At 45.0% G+C, this 14,567-nt stretch overlaps 1 protein-coding gene across 1 annotated transcript in view; it reads left to right on the top strand.

Annotated features, from left to right (window-relative positions):
- The window catches only part of aars1 (alanyl-tRNA synthetase 1), a 39,623-nt gene that overhangs the window by 11,800 nt on the left and 13,256 nt on the right, over nt 1-14,567 (top strand). The window contains exons 9-15 of the mRNA XM_070897743.1: nt 1,024-1,174; nt 5,992-6,116; nt 8,762-8,906; nt 10,799-10,977; nt 11,788-11,901; nt 12,081-12,287; nt 13,091-13,275. Of these exons, the coding sequence (XP_070753844.1) occupies nt 1,024-1,174; nt 5,992-6,116; nt 8,762-8,906; nt 10,799-10,977; nt 11,788-11,901; nt 12,081-12,287; nt 13,091-13,275 (1,106 nt within the window). The remainder of the gene's footprint in view (nt 1-1,023; nt 1,175-5,991; nt 6,117-8,761; nt 8,907-10,798; nt 10,978-11,787; nt 11,902-12,080; nt 12,288-13,090; nt 13,276-14,567) is intronic.

The raw sequence follows: 14,567 nt of genomic DNA, 5'->3' as shown, positions 1-14,567 counted from the left end.
GAGCTGTGTTGAACATCGATTGAACTGTGATACAGATTTTTGCATCAAATCCGTTTCTATTTGTTCTGCCTAATAATTTAAGGTTTTCTTTTGGGGCTAACTTTTCTGCCCCTGTCTCCTGCAGTTGATGACTCTTACTGGGGTACAGTTGCATAGGTACCTTGCCCGTGACCATTCATGTGTGAGCCTAGACAATGAGGTTTTTAGACCATAAGTCTGAGTTTGCAGCAGGGCATATGGATCATGGTATAGTTAGTGTGACACAGATGAAAGGATGATAAAAGGGTCAGGAGCTGAATGTAGAGGGCATTGAGTGTTGACGTATGTTTAGTTCCTGCATTCACATTGTTTTTGCGAGATGACTAGCAGGAACTACACATCAGACATGCTGTGGATTTTTTGATCAAACATTGTACAAGCATTGCTAAATTTAATACTGTGCAGCAAAGAGACTTTGGCCAAGTTTGTAATAAAATGTAAATAAATATATAAAGGGGGAGGGGTGGACTCAGACAGACCAGATTGGGTCTCTGGCAGGCAGCTGCAGGTGTGCAGGAGAGGGTTTAAAATCAGCCCGGGCTTTTTCTCCTGCTCACTTGTTCAGATGTGCTTGTGCCGGGTGAGAACACAGCCGAGAACTTCCAACAGCAGTCCAATAACCTGATTGATGTTCGACATCCAGGCTCACACATGAAGAACAGCCTGGGCTGCGGACGCCTGTCAAACTCCAGGTGTCACATTTTGATGGTCTTTAAATACTGGACGCTGCTGAGTGCACACTGAAACTGGCGAGCATGCTAAAATCTGCAAAGTTCCCTGATCAGGGAGCAATTAAACTCTGATTGACCTGGGCCTGTATTTACTTAAAAATACATACCACTCTCCTGTCCTTGTATAGCAACCTATCATTCAACTTAGCATAAAAGCACCAGGAGAGATTGACTAGTAAATCAAAACAAAGGCAGACAAAGGAATTCTGTACAGTCCAATTGAAATGATGAGGATAATTTGTTTGCTCTTCAGGGGGATGCATTTCCAGAACTAAAGAAAGACCCAGATATGGTGAAGGATATTATCAATGAAGAGGAGGAGCAGTTCCTGAAAACACTCAACAGGGGGAGGCGTATCCTGGAGAGGAAGATCCAGAGTTTGGCAGATAGTAAAATAATCCCAGGTTTGTAAAGGGATGAAAGAAACGTTTGTCCAAGAGGACATTAATGGCTTGCTTCTGAGTCGAGTACCTTGGCTTCTCTATTGCTATGAGGGTGAGGTTAATTTGTTCCCTCATCACTCCTAAAGGTGCTGAGTAAAGCTTGGAGCATCGGGATCCCTCTAGTGACCCACCCATCTGAGCGCAGTGAGGGTTGGCAAGCTATTTGAGGGGTTTTGATAGAGGTAACTCAGGAAAAACAATTTCACTGGCAGGAGGTTTGCTAATTGTGGACACAGATTTAATATAATTGGCAAAAGAACCAGATGGGAGATGAGAATTTTATTTACACAGCGAGCAGTTGTGATCTGGAATGCGCTGTCTGAAAAGGTGGTGGAAGCAGATTCGTTAGTACCTTTCTAAAGGGAATTGGATGTATACTTGAAAACTTTGCAGAGCTATGGGCAAAGAGTGGGGGAAATGGGACTAATTGCATCGCTCTTTCAAAGAGACTGCACGGGCACAATGGGACGTAGGGACTCTTTCTGTGTTGTATGATTCTATGATTGGACTGTAGGGGCCATCACAGCTGAACCTGATCCAATCCTAACCTGACATCCACACACTTGCACTTTCCAGCAGGGGTCGATATCTAGTGATTGAGACAAGAAACTTTGACTGATTTTTTTGGGGGGCTTAAAATTCTCATCCTTGTGTTCAAGCCCCTCCACGGCCTCATCCCTCCCTATCTCTCCAACCTCCTCCAGCTGAACAACCATAAGAACATAAGAAATAGGAGCAGGAGTAGGCCATACTGCCCCTCGAGCCTGCTCCGCCATTTAATACGATCATGGCTGAACCGATCATGGACTCGGGTTCACTTCCCTGCCCGCTCCCCATAACCCCTTATTCCCTTATCGGTTAAGAAACTGTCTAGCTCTCCTTAAATTTATTCAATGACCCAGCTTCCACAGTTCTCTGAGGCAGCGAATTCCACAGATTTACAACCCTCTGAGAGATTAAATTCCTCCTTATCTCTGTTTTAAATGGGCGGCCCCTTATTCTAAGATCATGCCCTCTAGTTCTAGTCTCCCCCATCAGTGGAAACATCCTCTCTGCATCCACCTTGTCAAACCCCCCCATAATCTTATATGTTTCGATAAGATCACCTCTCATTCTTCTGAATTCTAATGAGTAGAGGCCCAACCTACTCAACCTTTCCTCATAAGTCAAACCCCTCATCTCCAGAATCAACCGAGTGAACCTCTGAACTGCCTCCAAAGCAAGTATATCCTTAAATATGGAAACCAAAACTGTATGCAGTACTCCAGGTGAGGCCTCACCAATACCCTGTATAACTGTAGCAAGACTTCCTTGCTTTTGTACACCATCCCCTTTGCAATAAAGGCCAAGATTCCATTGACCTTCCTAATCACTTGCTGTACCTGCACACTAATCTTTTGTGTTTCATGCACCAGGACTCCTAGTAGCACTTTGCAATTTTTCCCCATTTAAATAATAACCTGCTCTTTGATTTTTTTTTCTGCCAAAATACATAACCTTACATTTTCCAACATTATACTCCATCATCTGGTAAATTTTTGCCCATTCACTTAGCCTGTCTGTGTCCTTTTGCAGATTTTTTATATCCTTCTCCTCACACATTGCTTTTCCTCCCATCTTTGTATCATCAGCAAACTTGGCTATGTTGCACTCAGTCTCTTCATCCAAGTCGTTAATATAGATTGTAAACAGTTGGGGTCCCAGCACTGATCCTTGCAACACCCCACTAGTTACTGATTGCCAACCCGAGAATGAACCATTTATCCCAACTCTCTGTTTTCTGTTAGTTAGCCAATCCTCTATCCATGCTAATATATTACCCCCAACCCCGTGATCTTTTATCTTGTGCAGTAACCTTTTATGTGGCACCTTGTCAAATGCCTTCTGGAAGTCCAAATACACTACACCCACTGGTTCCCCTTTATCCACACTGTTTGTTACATCATCAAAGAATTCCGGCAAATTTGTCAAACATGCCTTCCCCTTCATAAATCCATGCTGACTCTGCCTGATTGAATTATGTTTTTCCAAATGCCCTGCTACTGCTTCTTTTAATAATGGACTCCAACATTTTCCCAACCACAGATGTTAGGCTAACTGGTCTAGAGTTTCCTGCTTTTTGTCTGCCTTTTTTAAATAGGGGTGTTACATTTTTTTCCAATCTGCTAGGACCTCCCCAGAATCCAGGGAACTTTGGTAAATTACAACCAATGCATCCACAGCCCTACTTCTCAAGACCTTAGGATGCAAGCCATCATGTCCAGGGGATTTATCCGCCTTTAGTCCCATTATCTTACTGAGTACCACCTCCTTAGTGATTGTGATTGTGTTAAGTTCCTCCTCCCCCTATAGCCCCTTGACTATCCACTGTTGGGATATTTTGAGTGTCCTCTACCATAAAGACTGATACAAAATATTTGTTCAGAGTTTCTGCCATCTCCATGTTCTCCATCACTAATTGCCCGGTCTCGTCCTCTAAGGGACCAACATTTACTGCAGCCACTTTTTTCCTTTTTATATACCTGTAGAAGCTCTTGTTGTCTGTTTTTATATTTTGTGCTAGTTTATTTTCATAGTCTATCTTCCCTTTCTTAATCATTTTTTAGTCATTCTTTGCTGGCTTTTAAAAGCTTCCCAGTCTTTTGTCCTCCCACTAGTTTTGGCCACTTTGTATCCCCTTGTTTTTAATTGGATACCGTCATTTATTTCTTTAGTTAACCATGGATGGCTATCTTTTCTTTTACACCCTTTCCTCCTCACTGCAATAATATTTTTCTTGAGCGTTATGAAATATCTCCTTAAATGCACGGCACTGTTCATCAACTGTCCTACATTTTAATCTATTTCCCAGTCCACTTTAGCCAACTCTGCCCTCATACCTTTTGTAGTCTCCTTTATTTAAGCTTAGGAGATCTGGGAGATCTCTGCATTGCTCCAATTCTGCCTCTTGCGCATCCCCAGTTTTTTCTCCGCACCATTGGCGGCCGTGTCTTCAGCTGTTTAGGCCCCAAGCTCGGGAATTCCTGCCCTAACCCTTTTCGCCTCCCTACCTCTCTTTCCTCCTTTTAAGATGCTCCTTTAAATCCTACCTCTTTGACCAAGCTTTTGGTCACTTGTCCTAATATGTGGCTCGGTGTCCATTTTCGTCTGATAACACTCCTGTGAAGCGCCTTGGGACACTTGGCTACATTAAAAGCACTGAATAAATGCAAGTTGTTCAGGGAGGGCTGCTGATACCTGAGGAGCAGCACCCTAACCTTGAGCAGGACCTTCAGGGGAAGAAGGGAAGGCAGAGAAACAATTGTACTGCCAGGAACTAAATAGATTGCTGTCGTGGGATGTGAGAACTGTAAATTGAGAAATCAAGATTGACCTGCTGCTGAATTTGTTTGATTTTATGCACTTAATATTACTTTTATTAATATACTAATCATCTTTATTTATTTGACATGTTAGATCACTGAGTAGCTTGAAGTATAAACTATTTACACATGCAGGGTTTTATTTTTTTTTTTAAAGCAGAACTCGATCCATGAAAATATGGATAATTCTTTAATCTTTCTATCTGCCTCCGTGAACCAGGCTGGGTGGGGGTAAAATAGGCTCCTGATCGCTATGCAGTGACCTTGGCTGGAAAGTGCTTGACCATCATTATTGGCTGAAGGCATATTCCAGGCACGGTCATTACTTTCAGGAGAGCAAGAGGGAGGGAGGGGGAAAGAACCTATTGCTGATCCATTTTACGACAATTTGAAATTGTAATTTTATTTTCAATCATCATCATAGGCAGTCCCTTGGAGTTGAGGAAGACTTGCTTCCACTCTTAACATGAGTTCTTAGGTGGCTGTACAGTTATTATGAGAACCACAGTTTCTCACTGGTGGGGCAGATAAGTCGTTGAGGAAAGGGCTGGGTAGGACTGGTTTGCCACACGCTCTTTCCGCTGCCTGCACTTGACTTGTGCATGCTCTCGGCGACGAGACTTGAGGTGCTTAGCGCCCTCCAGGATGCGCTTTCTCCAATAAGGGCGGTCTTTGGCCAGGGACTCCCAGTGTCGGTGGGGATGTTGCACTTTATCAGGGAGGCTTTGAGGGTGTCCTTGTAAGGTTTCCACTGCGCACCTTTGGTTCGTTTGTTGTGAAAGAGTTCCGAGTAGAGCATTTGCTTTGGGAGTCTTATGTCTGGATGCGAACTATGTGGCCTGCCCAGCGGAGCTGATCAAGTGTGGTCAGTGCTTTAATGCTGGGGATGTTGGCCTGGTCGAGGACACGAATGTTGGTGCGTCTGTCCTCCCAGGGGATTTGTGTAGGATCTTGCGGAGATATCGTTGGTCTTTCTCCAGCAACTTGCGGTGTCTACTGTACCTGGTCCATGTTTCTGAGCCATACAGGAGGGCGGGTATTACTACAGCCCTGTAGAGCTTGGTGGCAGTTTTGAGGGCCTGGTTTTCAAACACTCTCTTCCTCAGGCAGCCGAAGGCTGTATTGGAGGCGGTGTTGGATCTCGTTGTCAATGCCTGCTCTTGTTGATGGGAGGCTCCCGAGATATGGGAAGTGGTCCACGTTGTCCAGGGCCGCGCCATGGATCTTGATGGCTGTAGGGACAGTGCTGTGCGGTGAGGAAAGGCTGGTGGAGGACCTTTGTCTTGTTTAGTGTAAGGCCCATGCTTTCATACACCTCAGTAAATATGTCGACTATGTCCTGTTTCACGTTCAATGTTCTGATGCTTATACTATGCGGAAGGTGATGTGAGATGATGATATGGTTGCTTTTCCCAGGTGACACTGCTTGGCTCCTTTATGACACCTATGGTTTCCCTGTGGATTTGACTGGACTGATTGCTGAAGAGAAGGGACTCCGTGTGGACCTGGAGAGCTTTGAGGACGAGAAAAAAGCTGCTCAGGTGAGTTGATGCTTGCACCCGGGTTTTGTGTGGTTGTAGGCTGGCAGTCAATCACGAGGCACTTATTTAATTGCACGGTTTTGATTGTGTCCTAAATGTGCCGGAAAGCTCCTGAACTGTTTACGCACCAAGCTGGTTTTGTAGCAGGAAGGCTGTGAATCCAAACTGATTATCTGACAGCTGGGCCTCAAAATATTCTGCGTGCATAACCTCATCACACTGTATCAGCTTCTTTGATTTATTGTTATTAATAATGCTTAATACAAAATTGGAATTACTCTGGTGAACGTGAAGGATTCCATGGCACTATTCTGAAGAAGAGCAGGGGAGTTCTCTCTGGAGTTCTGGCCAATATTTATTCCTCAACCAACATCACAAACAGAATATCTGTTCATTATCACATTGCTGTTTGTGAGACCTTGCCTTGCGCACAGTGGTTGCTGGGTTTCCTACATTACAACAATAACTATACTTCAGTGGCTGTGAAGCACTTTGAGATGTTCTGAGGTTGTGAAAGGCGCTATAGAAATGCAAGTTCTTTTCTTTTAATACAGAATTAGTTATACAAATTATTCACCGGGGTGTTTTAGACACTTTGTGGAAAAGGACCTCCCTCTGTTAGTGACAGATATTTGTTAGTCTTTTTAAAACATATCGTAAACATAGCTAAATACTGAGGATGGAACTGAATATAACAGTGTTCAGAAAGGACAGAGTGAACCTAAAGGATGTGTTGTGAGCTCAGATGTCAGGGACACCTGTGAAGTAAACAAAATTGATGTGTGGCACGGGGAAAGCTACAGAGTGAACTACTCTGGGCAGTCATCTGTAATGCACGTAAAAACCTCCAAGTTGGAGGGCAAATTGCTGTCTGAAGTGATGGGAATAGTATGAGAGATTGGGAATGTTATTTTAACGGGAGATTTCAATCAGCCAAATATAAATTGGGAAGCTCAAGCAGTTTAGAAACCGAGTTGGAAAATGTGGCAGGTTAGGATGAGCATCACCTCTTGCTGCACTAATCAGTAGGTGACTGCGTTTTATGACCAACAGAGGCAGCGCACAGGAAATGATGATGTAGCGCTCCTAAGGTGGGCTGAGGGGGCAACAATCAGACTGGTCCAGAAATACCTAAGATCAGGAGCCAGGTTAATAAATTTGAAGGTCAAATTCAATGAAATGAGGGAGCCACTATAAAGTATAGATTAGCGGAGTTTGCTGAACAACGCTGCAGTGGAGGATAAGTGGAATACCTTAAAAGGTGTAATGCTGAGCACGCAAGATAAATAAATACCGAAAACCAGCAAGTTTAAGACTAAATTACTTCCACCTCGTTAACATTGCTGACTCTGTCACTGCCTCAGTTCATCTGCTGCTGAAACCTTCATCCATGCCTTTATTATCTCTAAACTCGACTATTCCAACACTCTCCTAATTGGCCTCCCATCTTCCACCCTCCATAAACTTGAGATCATCTAAAACTCCAGTCCTACAAGCCTTTGCAATTCTGGCCTCTTGCACATCCCCAGATTTTAATCGCTCCACCATTGGTGGCCGTGCCTTCAGCTGCCTAGGCTATAAACTCTAGAATTCCCTCCCTAAATCTCTACCTCTCTCTCCTTCTCTCTCTTAAGATGTTTCTTAAAACCTATCTCTTTGAACAAGCTTTTGGTCATCTGTTCTAATATCTCCTTATATGGCTCGGTGTCAAATTTTGTGAAGGGTCTTGGGATGTTTTACTATATGAAAGGTGCTATATAAATGCAAGTTGCTGTTGTAAACAAATGTGCCCCAAAATGGATTAAAAAAATTAAGCACCTTGTTCAAATCCTGCAGGTTAAAAGTGAATAGGTTCAGTGTATGGATAGAATAAATTACAGAAACACAATAATAGGGCGATCAGGGAAACCCAGAAGCAGGCTTAACATAACAGCAAAAATGCTTTCAGTACTACAACAGTGAGATTGTAGTCAGAGAAGTGGTGAAAACCATAAAAGTTGCAAATGGAATCAAAACTGAGGATGAATGTACAGTAGTCTGAATGATTCCTTCCTCCAAGTTTTCACAAAAGAATAAATGAACAACATACACTCTCCAAATGAAGTTGGCCAAAATAAAAACCATGACAATAGATGAGATGGAAACTGAAGATAGACTGAATGGACTCAAAACTAGGTAAAACACCAGGATAGCCTCTACTGATCCCAGAGCGCTGAAAGGGTCTTGGGAAATTTGTGAGGCTTTGATAACCATTGTAAAGGAGTCACTGGACACTGGGGAGGAACCAGTAGATTGGAAAGAGGCTAAACTGGTGCCCACATTCAAAGAGGGTGATGAAACAGACACCGGCCTTACAGATCAATTAGTCTTACTTCCATTCAATGTAAAATAATGGAATCAATTATCAGAAGTAAACTTGAGGATTTTCTCTACAATAACCCAGTCCGCATGGATACGGAAGGGGAAGATGCTGTTTGCCCAACCTCAATGTCTTCAAGGAAGTGACGACCTAACTGCACTGTGGAAAGCCCTGTTGTACCTAGTCTTGTTATCCAACTTTCCGTACACTCCTTAATGCTGATAACCTGCCAGCCTGTAGCAAGTTTGTCTGCATAAATAACATTATTTTTGGTTTAAATTTGCAGCTGAAGTCTCAGGGTAAGGGTATGGGTGATGACGACCACATCATGCTGGACGTCAATGCAATCGATGATCTGCGTGCCAAGGGCTTTGAGGCCACCGATGACTCACCAAAATACAACTACAAGTCAGATGAGAACGGAAACTATGGTAACTTCCTCATTATTGTTGTGACTTGGAAGTCATGTTTTCATGGAGAAAACCTGGTTGGGGTGAGGGGGTTGCAGGTATATCCTCCTCTTTAAATGATGCGTTTTGTCTTTCTTTGCCCATTTCCTCCCCCCCCCCCCCCCAGTGACTGCTCCCCGCGAGGAGCTGTTCCATTTGTGCCAGCAGACCTCTGAAACCTCATGTAGGCCATTTGACTGTGGGAGAGAGCAAATGCAAGTCCAGTTTTATGAATGTGCACTAACCAGCAGGAGCTACTGGAATGCATTCTGGAGATGCTGATATTTCCCCCACCCCCCCCCCACTCCCCGATGGGGGTCCTGAGGCTAGTTATGTCACCCAGTCTGAGCCCAGTTCACTTTAACACAGACCAGGGATCAACGTTGGGAACTTCCTGATCTCTCTGCATCAGCTGGTTGAAATACGAGTCATGAGAGTAGTCTTGCTTTAATCTCTAAGGTTTCGGTTTGCATTGTACCTTTTAGATCTGCCGTGATGGATTCCAACCACAAAGAGTACTTGACCTGCATGTTGAAACAAAATATCTTTGGGGCGTTGGCTGGTGCAGATCCAGCCGAAACTGGCTGTGAAGATCTTGCATACACTGGAGAGTCTGAAATCCAGTTCCTCGTGAGCATGGGCCCACAGCCATAAACTGACTATTTAGGAATCAGAGAGGATGGCTCTCCTGTACAGTAGGGAATGCTACTCTGAGGTGAATACTGTGGCCCATTGTAGGGGCAGAGGAGCCCAGCCATCAAGTAGCGGGGTACCAAACCTGGAAGTGCTTGATGCTGGCACCGTGGCCAAATTAGCCAGTGTTTCATTCCTCGCCTCAATGAGCACAAAAGTTGTGAAGTTGCTTCAGGACTGTTACCAGCTGAAACTGTGAATCCGAGCTCTCGTGTACTGCGAATGGGACTGAACAGTCCCTGATGAACAGTTAAACTGTACGAGGTGGAGCAGAATGTGGAAGGACTCTGGAAAAGTGAAAACGTGACCAAATTTAGTAACTCGGATAGAAGTTGCATTTGCATACACTTTTTTTCCTGAATTTGACAGCTGGGATACTAACTGTTTTGAACTCCCAAGACTCTATCCAAGATTAAAAACCAGAAGTTTTAGAAATATGAGGAAAAATATTCTGTCCAACAAGCCTGTCTTTTTGATCCATCATCCCAATTGGCCACATTATCACCATATCCATCGATATCACCGTCCTCTTAAAAGCCTATCTAATTGTTTCTTCTACCCGTTAATATTATGCATTTCATCCGAGCAACTTATTCCATCATTTTATTACCCTTTTGGTGATGGTGTCCTTCCTGACTTCTTTCTTATGGTCTGACAACTGAATTGAGTCACAAGTCCCTGACACGGAATGAGCTTGTAGGTTTCACACCTGAATGCTGTGCATCAGACAGCATAGCCTCCACCACCACCTCCCCTCAACCACTTCTGGCTCTTGTGGTTGAATTACACCTTCACAAAGTGGCAGGTTAAAGAGATTCGGGTTCTCTTTTTCTAGTTTAACTTCCCTTCAACAGTAAGTATAGAAAACAAACATGTTGTGAGCTGTCAAAGGCACAATGACATGTTTTCCTTCCTTGTGTCCTCACTTAGCGAACAGTGCTAGTACAGTAGAGACTTGGAGCAGGTCTGGATTGGAATATTTGGAAAGGCGAAACAGGGAGACATTAAATAGCACAACCAAAAGAAAGTGAAAAATAATCTTGAGCATCGCAAACATTTCACCAGAACAAACGCCATGTAGCAGGGATCAATGGCTTTGTCTGTATCTCACTGCTGTCTATTGTTCCCTATTTGTTCGTGTTTTACTGTTAGTGACCAGCTGCTCCTGACTTTCTGTGCAGTTTTCGAGTCCGTAGAGGCCACCGTGAAAGCGATCCGCAGGGAGAAAACGTTCATGGAGGAGGTGAAAACAGGCCAGGATTGCGGAGTGCTGCTGGATACCACATGCTTCTACGCCGAGCAAGGCGGACAGATTTATGATGAGGGTTACTTGATAAAAGAGGACGACAACAGCGAAGATGTATGGGATTTTAACTTCCTGGTTCTGCTTTTAGCTAGACAGTGGGACTAAGTTCTTCTGGGATGAAGAACCCCCCAACCCCTTCCCCCTCCACCCCCACACACACTGGGCTGTGGTATTGTGCAACCCCCTCTGAACAATATATCCAGTCCTCCATTTGCATTTGAAACATGTGTGGTCTCAAATTGACACAAATATCCCCCTGCTTTCCCAAGTGAGCAGTAGATAAACCTACTACGTTGTGTGGCATTGACCTACACTGACCAGGAGGGTCTATACCACCATTGCAGGCATCATAGTTCTGTTTAGTTTAACTGTGCAAATGCAGCTCTCCAGCAGTAGTCACTAGGTAGCGATTAGGAGCAGGAATCCAAATTGATTGTTCACCCATCCCAAGCCCATGGACACTGAGGTCAATCGCATTATCCTGATCGCTATCCAGCCGGCGAATTCAGCCCAGACTGAGGATTGAACTTGGGATTATGTATTTATTTCCCCTTCCCTTCTATCCTGAGGGCATTAATTTCCTTATTGGTGTGTGGTTCATCAGATTGAAGTCACCCTCTGCTACCAAGAGCAAATGGCCATTATTCATGTGTGAGCCTTGACTGAATGTTTGCAGGCTATTGAACTATAGGTAGCAGCACAACCTATCATAATCCCGTTCACTTGCGCGCGATACCAGCAGGGTTCCGTTGAATAGTATTCGGGAGCATAAACCCCTTCTGTACCTAGACATTCTCATTTTACTTTGAATTCACCAGGGAACTTGTGCATGTTCTGAACCCAATTCACTATTTTCTTTCACAGAAAACTGAGTTCACAGTGAAAAATGTACAGGTACGAGGTGGCTATATCCTCCATATTGGAACGGTTTATGGACACCTGAAAGTAGGGGATAAAGTTCTTCTCTTCATTGATGAGGTAATGCCCTTTCTGTGGGTTTAAAATCCCATAGTTTGATGTTTGTTTCGAGCACAGCACTGGACAATAAATAACCTGTGTCCTAGTTAATTGGAGATGGTGAATTTCGCTCCGCTTCAATCTGGGGCACGAAATTCTACAGACTGTAAAATGCGATGATTAATTTGTTTTCTGTCCAGGCCAAGAGGCGATCTGTCATGAGTAATCACACCAGCACCCACATGCTGAACTTCGCCCTGCGGTCTGTGCTGGGCGAGGCCGACCAGCGGGGCTCTCTGGTGGCACCAGACAGGCTGCGTTTCGATTTCACAGCCAAGGGAGCAATGAGCACTCAGCAGATCAAAAAAAGTGAAGAGATCACGGGAAAAATGATTCAGGAAGCCAAGGTAAAGCGCTCGCTGTTTCATTACAATCACACCAGTTCAATTAAAAGTAAAACCCTGGAGAAGGAAGAGGTGACAATCAGCTTATCCCAGGAGACATTGATGTCTCGGATACTGATTCTGAGCTGCCTCGACTTTCTTGCTTTTAAATGAATTGCGATAAGCCAGGTACAGGCAGTCATATACACAGTCATATCATGTAGCATGGAGTGACTGTACTTGTGTGAAAGCGCCCCCTTTCCCTCCCATAATATGAGGCACCGTTCATTCTGACACTTCAGTTTCTGTACCAGTGTCTGAGCAGCGTGAAAGTGACAATGTGTAGGACACCTAGTGATGCAGTGGCTTACACACTGCCCTTTTGCCTCTGGGGCCTGGGTTCAAATGCAGTCCAGGCTAACGGGTGAAGAGCTCCACTGTCTGCCGGCTGTAAGGGTCCTGCACCAAATGAGTTTCGGGTAATCTCGATTCCACAGCACAGAACTGCCATTAAATTGTCTCATTCAGAGAGGCCATAGGGTGACTAGTGTGGGGAAATGGAAAATTGGCACGCTCTAGCAGGAGCGGGTGTGCTGACATTAAGAGGCAGAGTAGAGAGAGCTTTATTCTACATCTAACTGCGATAGAGCTCGTTGCCTGAAGTGGAGAGGCTTCTATTTCCCACCATTAACATCCCTCACTTTGAAAAGCGCAAAATTTTCATTTTGTTTACTGTGGAAAATCTATCTAAACAGTGCGAGAAAGAAATTGAAACGGTTAAAGGTTCCTTTTACTTATCCACAATAACTTTGCGTATTTCCTTGCAGCCAATTTATGCCAAGGATACTCCCCTTGCTGCGGCAAAGGCTATTCAGGGTCTTCGTGCTGTATTTGACGAGACGTACCCTGACCCAGTGCGAGTGGTGTCTGTAGGGATCCCAGTGGAAGACATGCTGGCTGACCCATCCGGACCAGCGGGCTCTGTCACTTCAGTGGAGTTCTGCGGTGGAACGTGAGTGCATTGCCTGAAACTGAATGCGAGGCAAAGGAGGGTTACACAGGGCTGAAGGGGAGGACTAGTCAAGTTTATATTTTTTTTAAATAATAATGTGTCCCACTGTTTGTGTCCCATTTGTTGGGATCTTTTGAGGTCACCCAGCACTCTCCAGGCAAGCACCGGTCGGAGATAGGGCTACAACATTGAGGGAGAGTTGAATTATTGCTGACAATCCACTGCTCGGGCTCTCTCCTAAAGAACAGCTACTTTTTCTTGGCTTTTTTTTGTAAAGTGCAAATGTTAATTTTTTTTTTTAGATTTTTCATAAATTCCTGGCTTCTCCCACCAATTTTAATGACATTCATCAGCCAATAAAATTTCCATTGAGTCTCTAGCTTTGTTTCTGTGCAGTTTTTTTGTTGGGACAGATATTGTGCCCATCACAAAAATGGGTACACACTGAAAATTGGCTCTCCACCTGATAGTCAGAAACTTTATAGCTATTTCCTAATACCCTGAGCAATGGTTCCACTCTCCTTCTGAACCTGTTGAATGTATTGCTGCTTCGTCGAGAGATATTCTTATGTTGGCACTTTCGTTAATCAAATAAATGTGTGTTGAGCTAGTGAAGCGATTGATATTCCCACCGCAGGATGTCGAGCTTTGTTATGCTGAGGTAGGAAATTTAGGACCGAGATGAGGAGCAGAGGATGGTGAACCTGTGGAATTCTCGACCACAGAAGGCTGTGCACTGAATATATTTAAGAGGGCGATAGATTTCTAGAAACAAAAGGCATCAAGGGGTATGGGGAATATGGGGCCCAAGTTTCCACACGTGCCTAGAACGGCGCAGTCCCGACCTGGACGCCCGTTTTTCGCGCCACAAAATGCACCTAAAAAAAATCCTCCGTATTCTCCACCTCCCTGCAGGTCCTCTGGCCCTCGGCGCAGCGCAGCACGAGCTGTAGGGAGCGGAGCCAGATCCCTGCGCTGAAAACAGTGCCGGGACCTCTGCACATGCGCGCTACAGTGGGCGCGCAAGTGCAGTAGCTCCAGACGCGGAACTGTGTGGGAGGGGCCCGAAGCACGCAGCCCCTAGCCCTGGCCCAATGGCCTCACTGGGGCTGCGTGAATAAGGCTCCGCCCACGGCCAGCTCCTGCTCCCCCCCCCCCCCCCGCCCCCCACCAGACCCGACACCCGCTCCCCGCCGCCTCCGGACCAGACCCGAAACCCGCGCTCTCCTCCCCCCGCCTCCGGACCAGACCCGAAACCCGCGCTCTCCTCCCCCCCTCCCCCCGCCTCCGGA

This window comes from Pristiophorus japonicus, chromosome 13 (assembly GCF_044704955.1).
Source record: "Pristiophorus japonicus isolate sPriJap1 chromosome 13, sPriJap1.hap1, whole genome shotgun sequence".
Lineage (NCBI taxonomy): Eukaryota > Metazoa > Chordata > Chondrichthyes > Pristiophoridae > Pristiophorus > Pristiophorus japonicus.
This window is presented reverse-complemented; position numbering and strand designations above follow the sequence as displayed.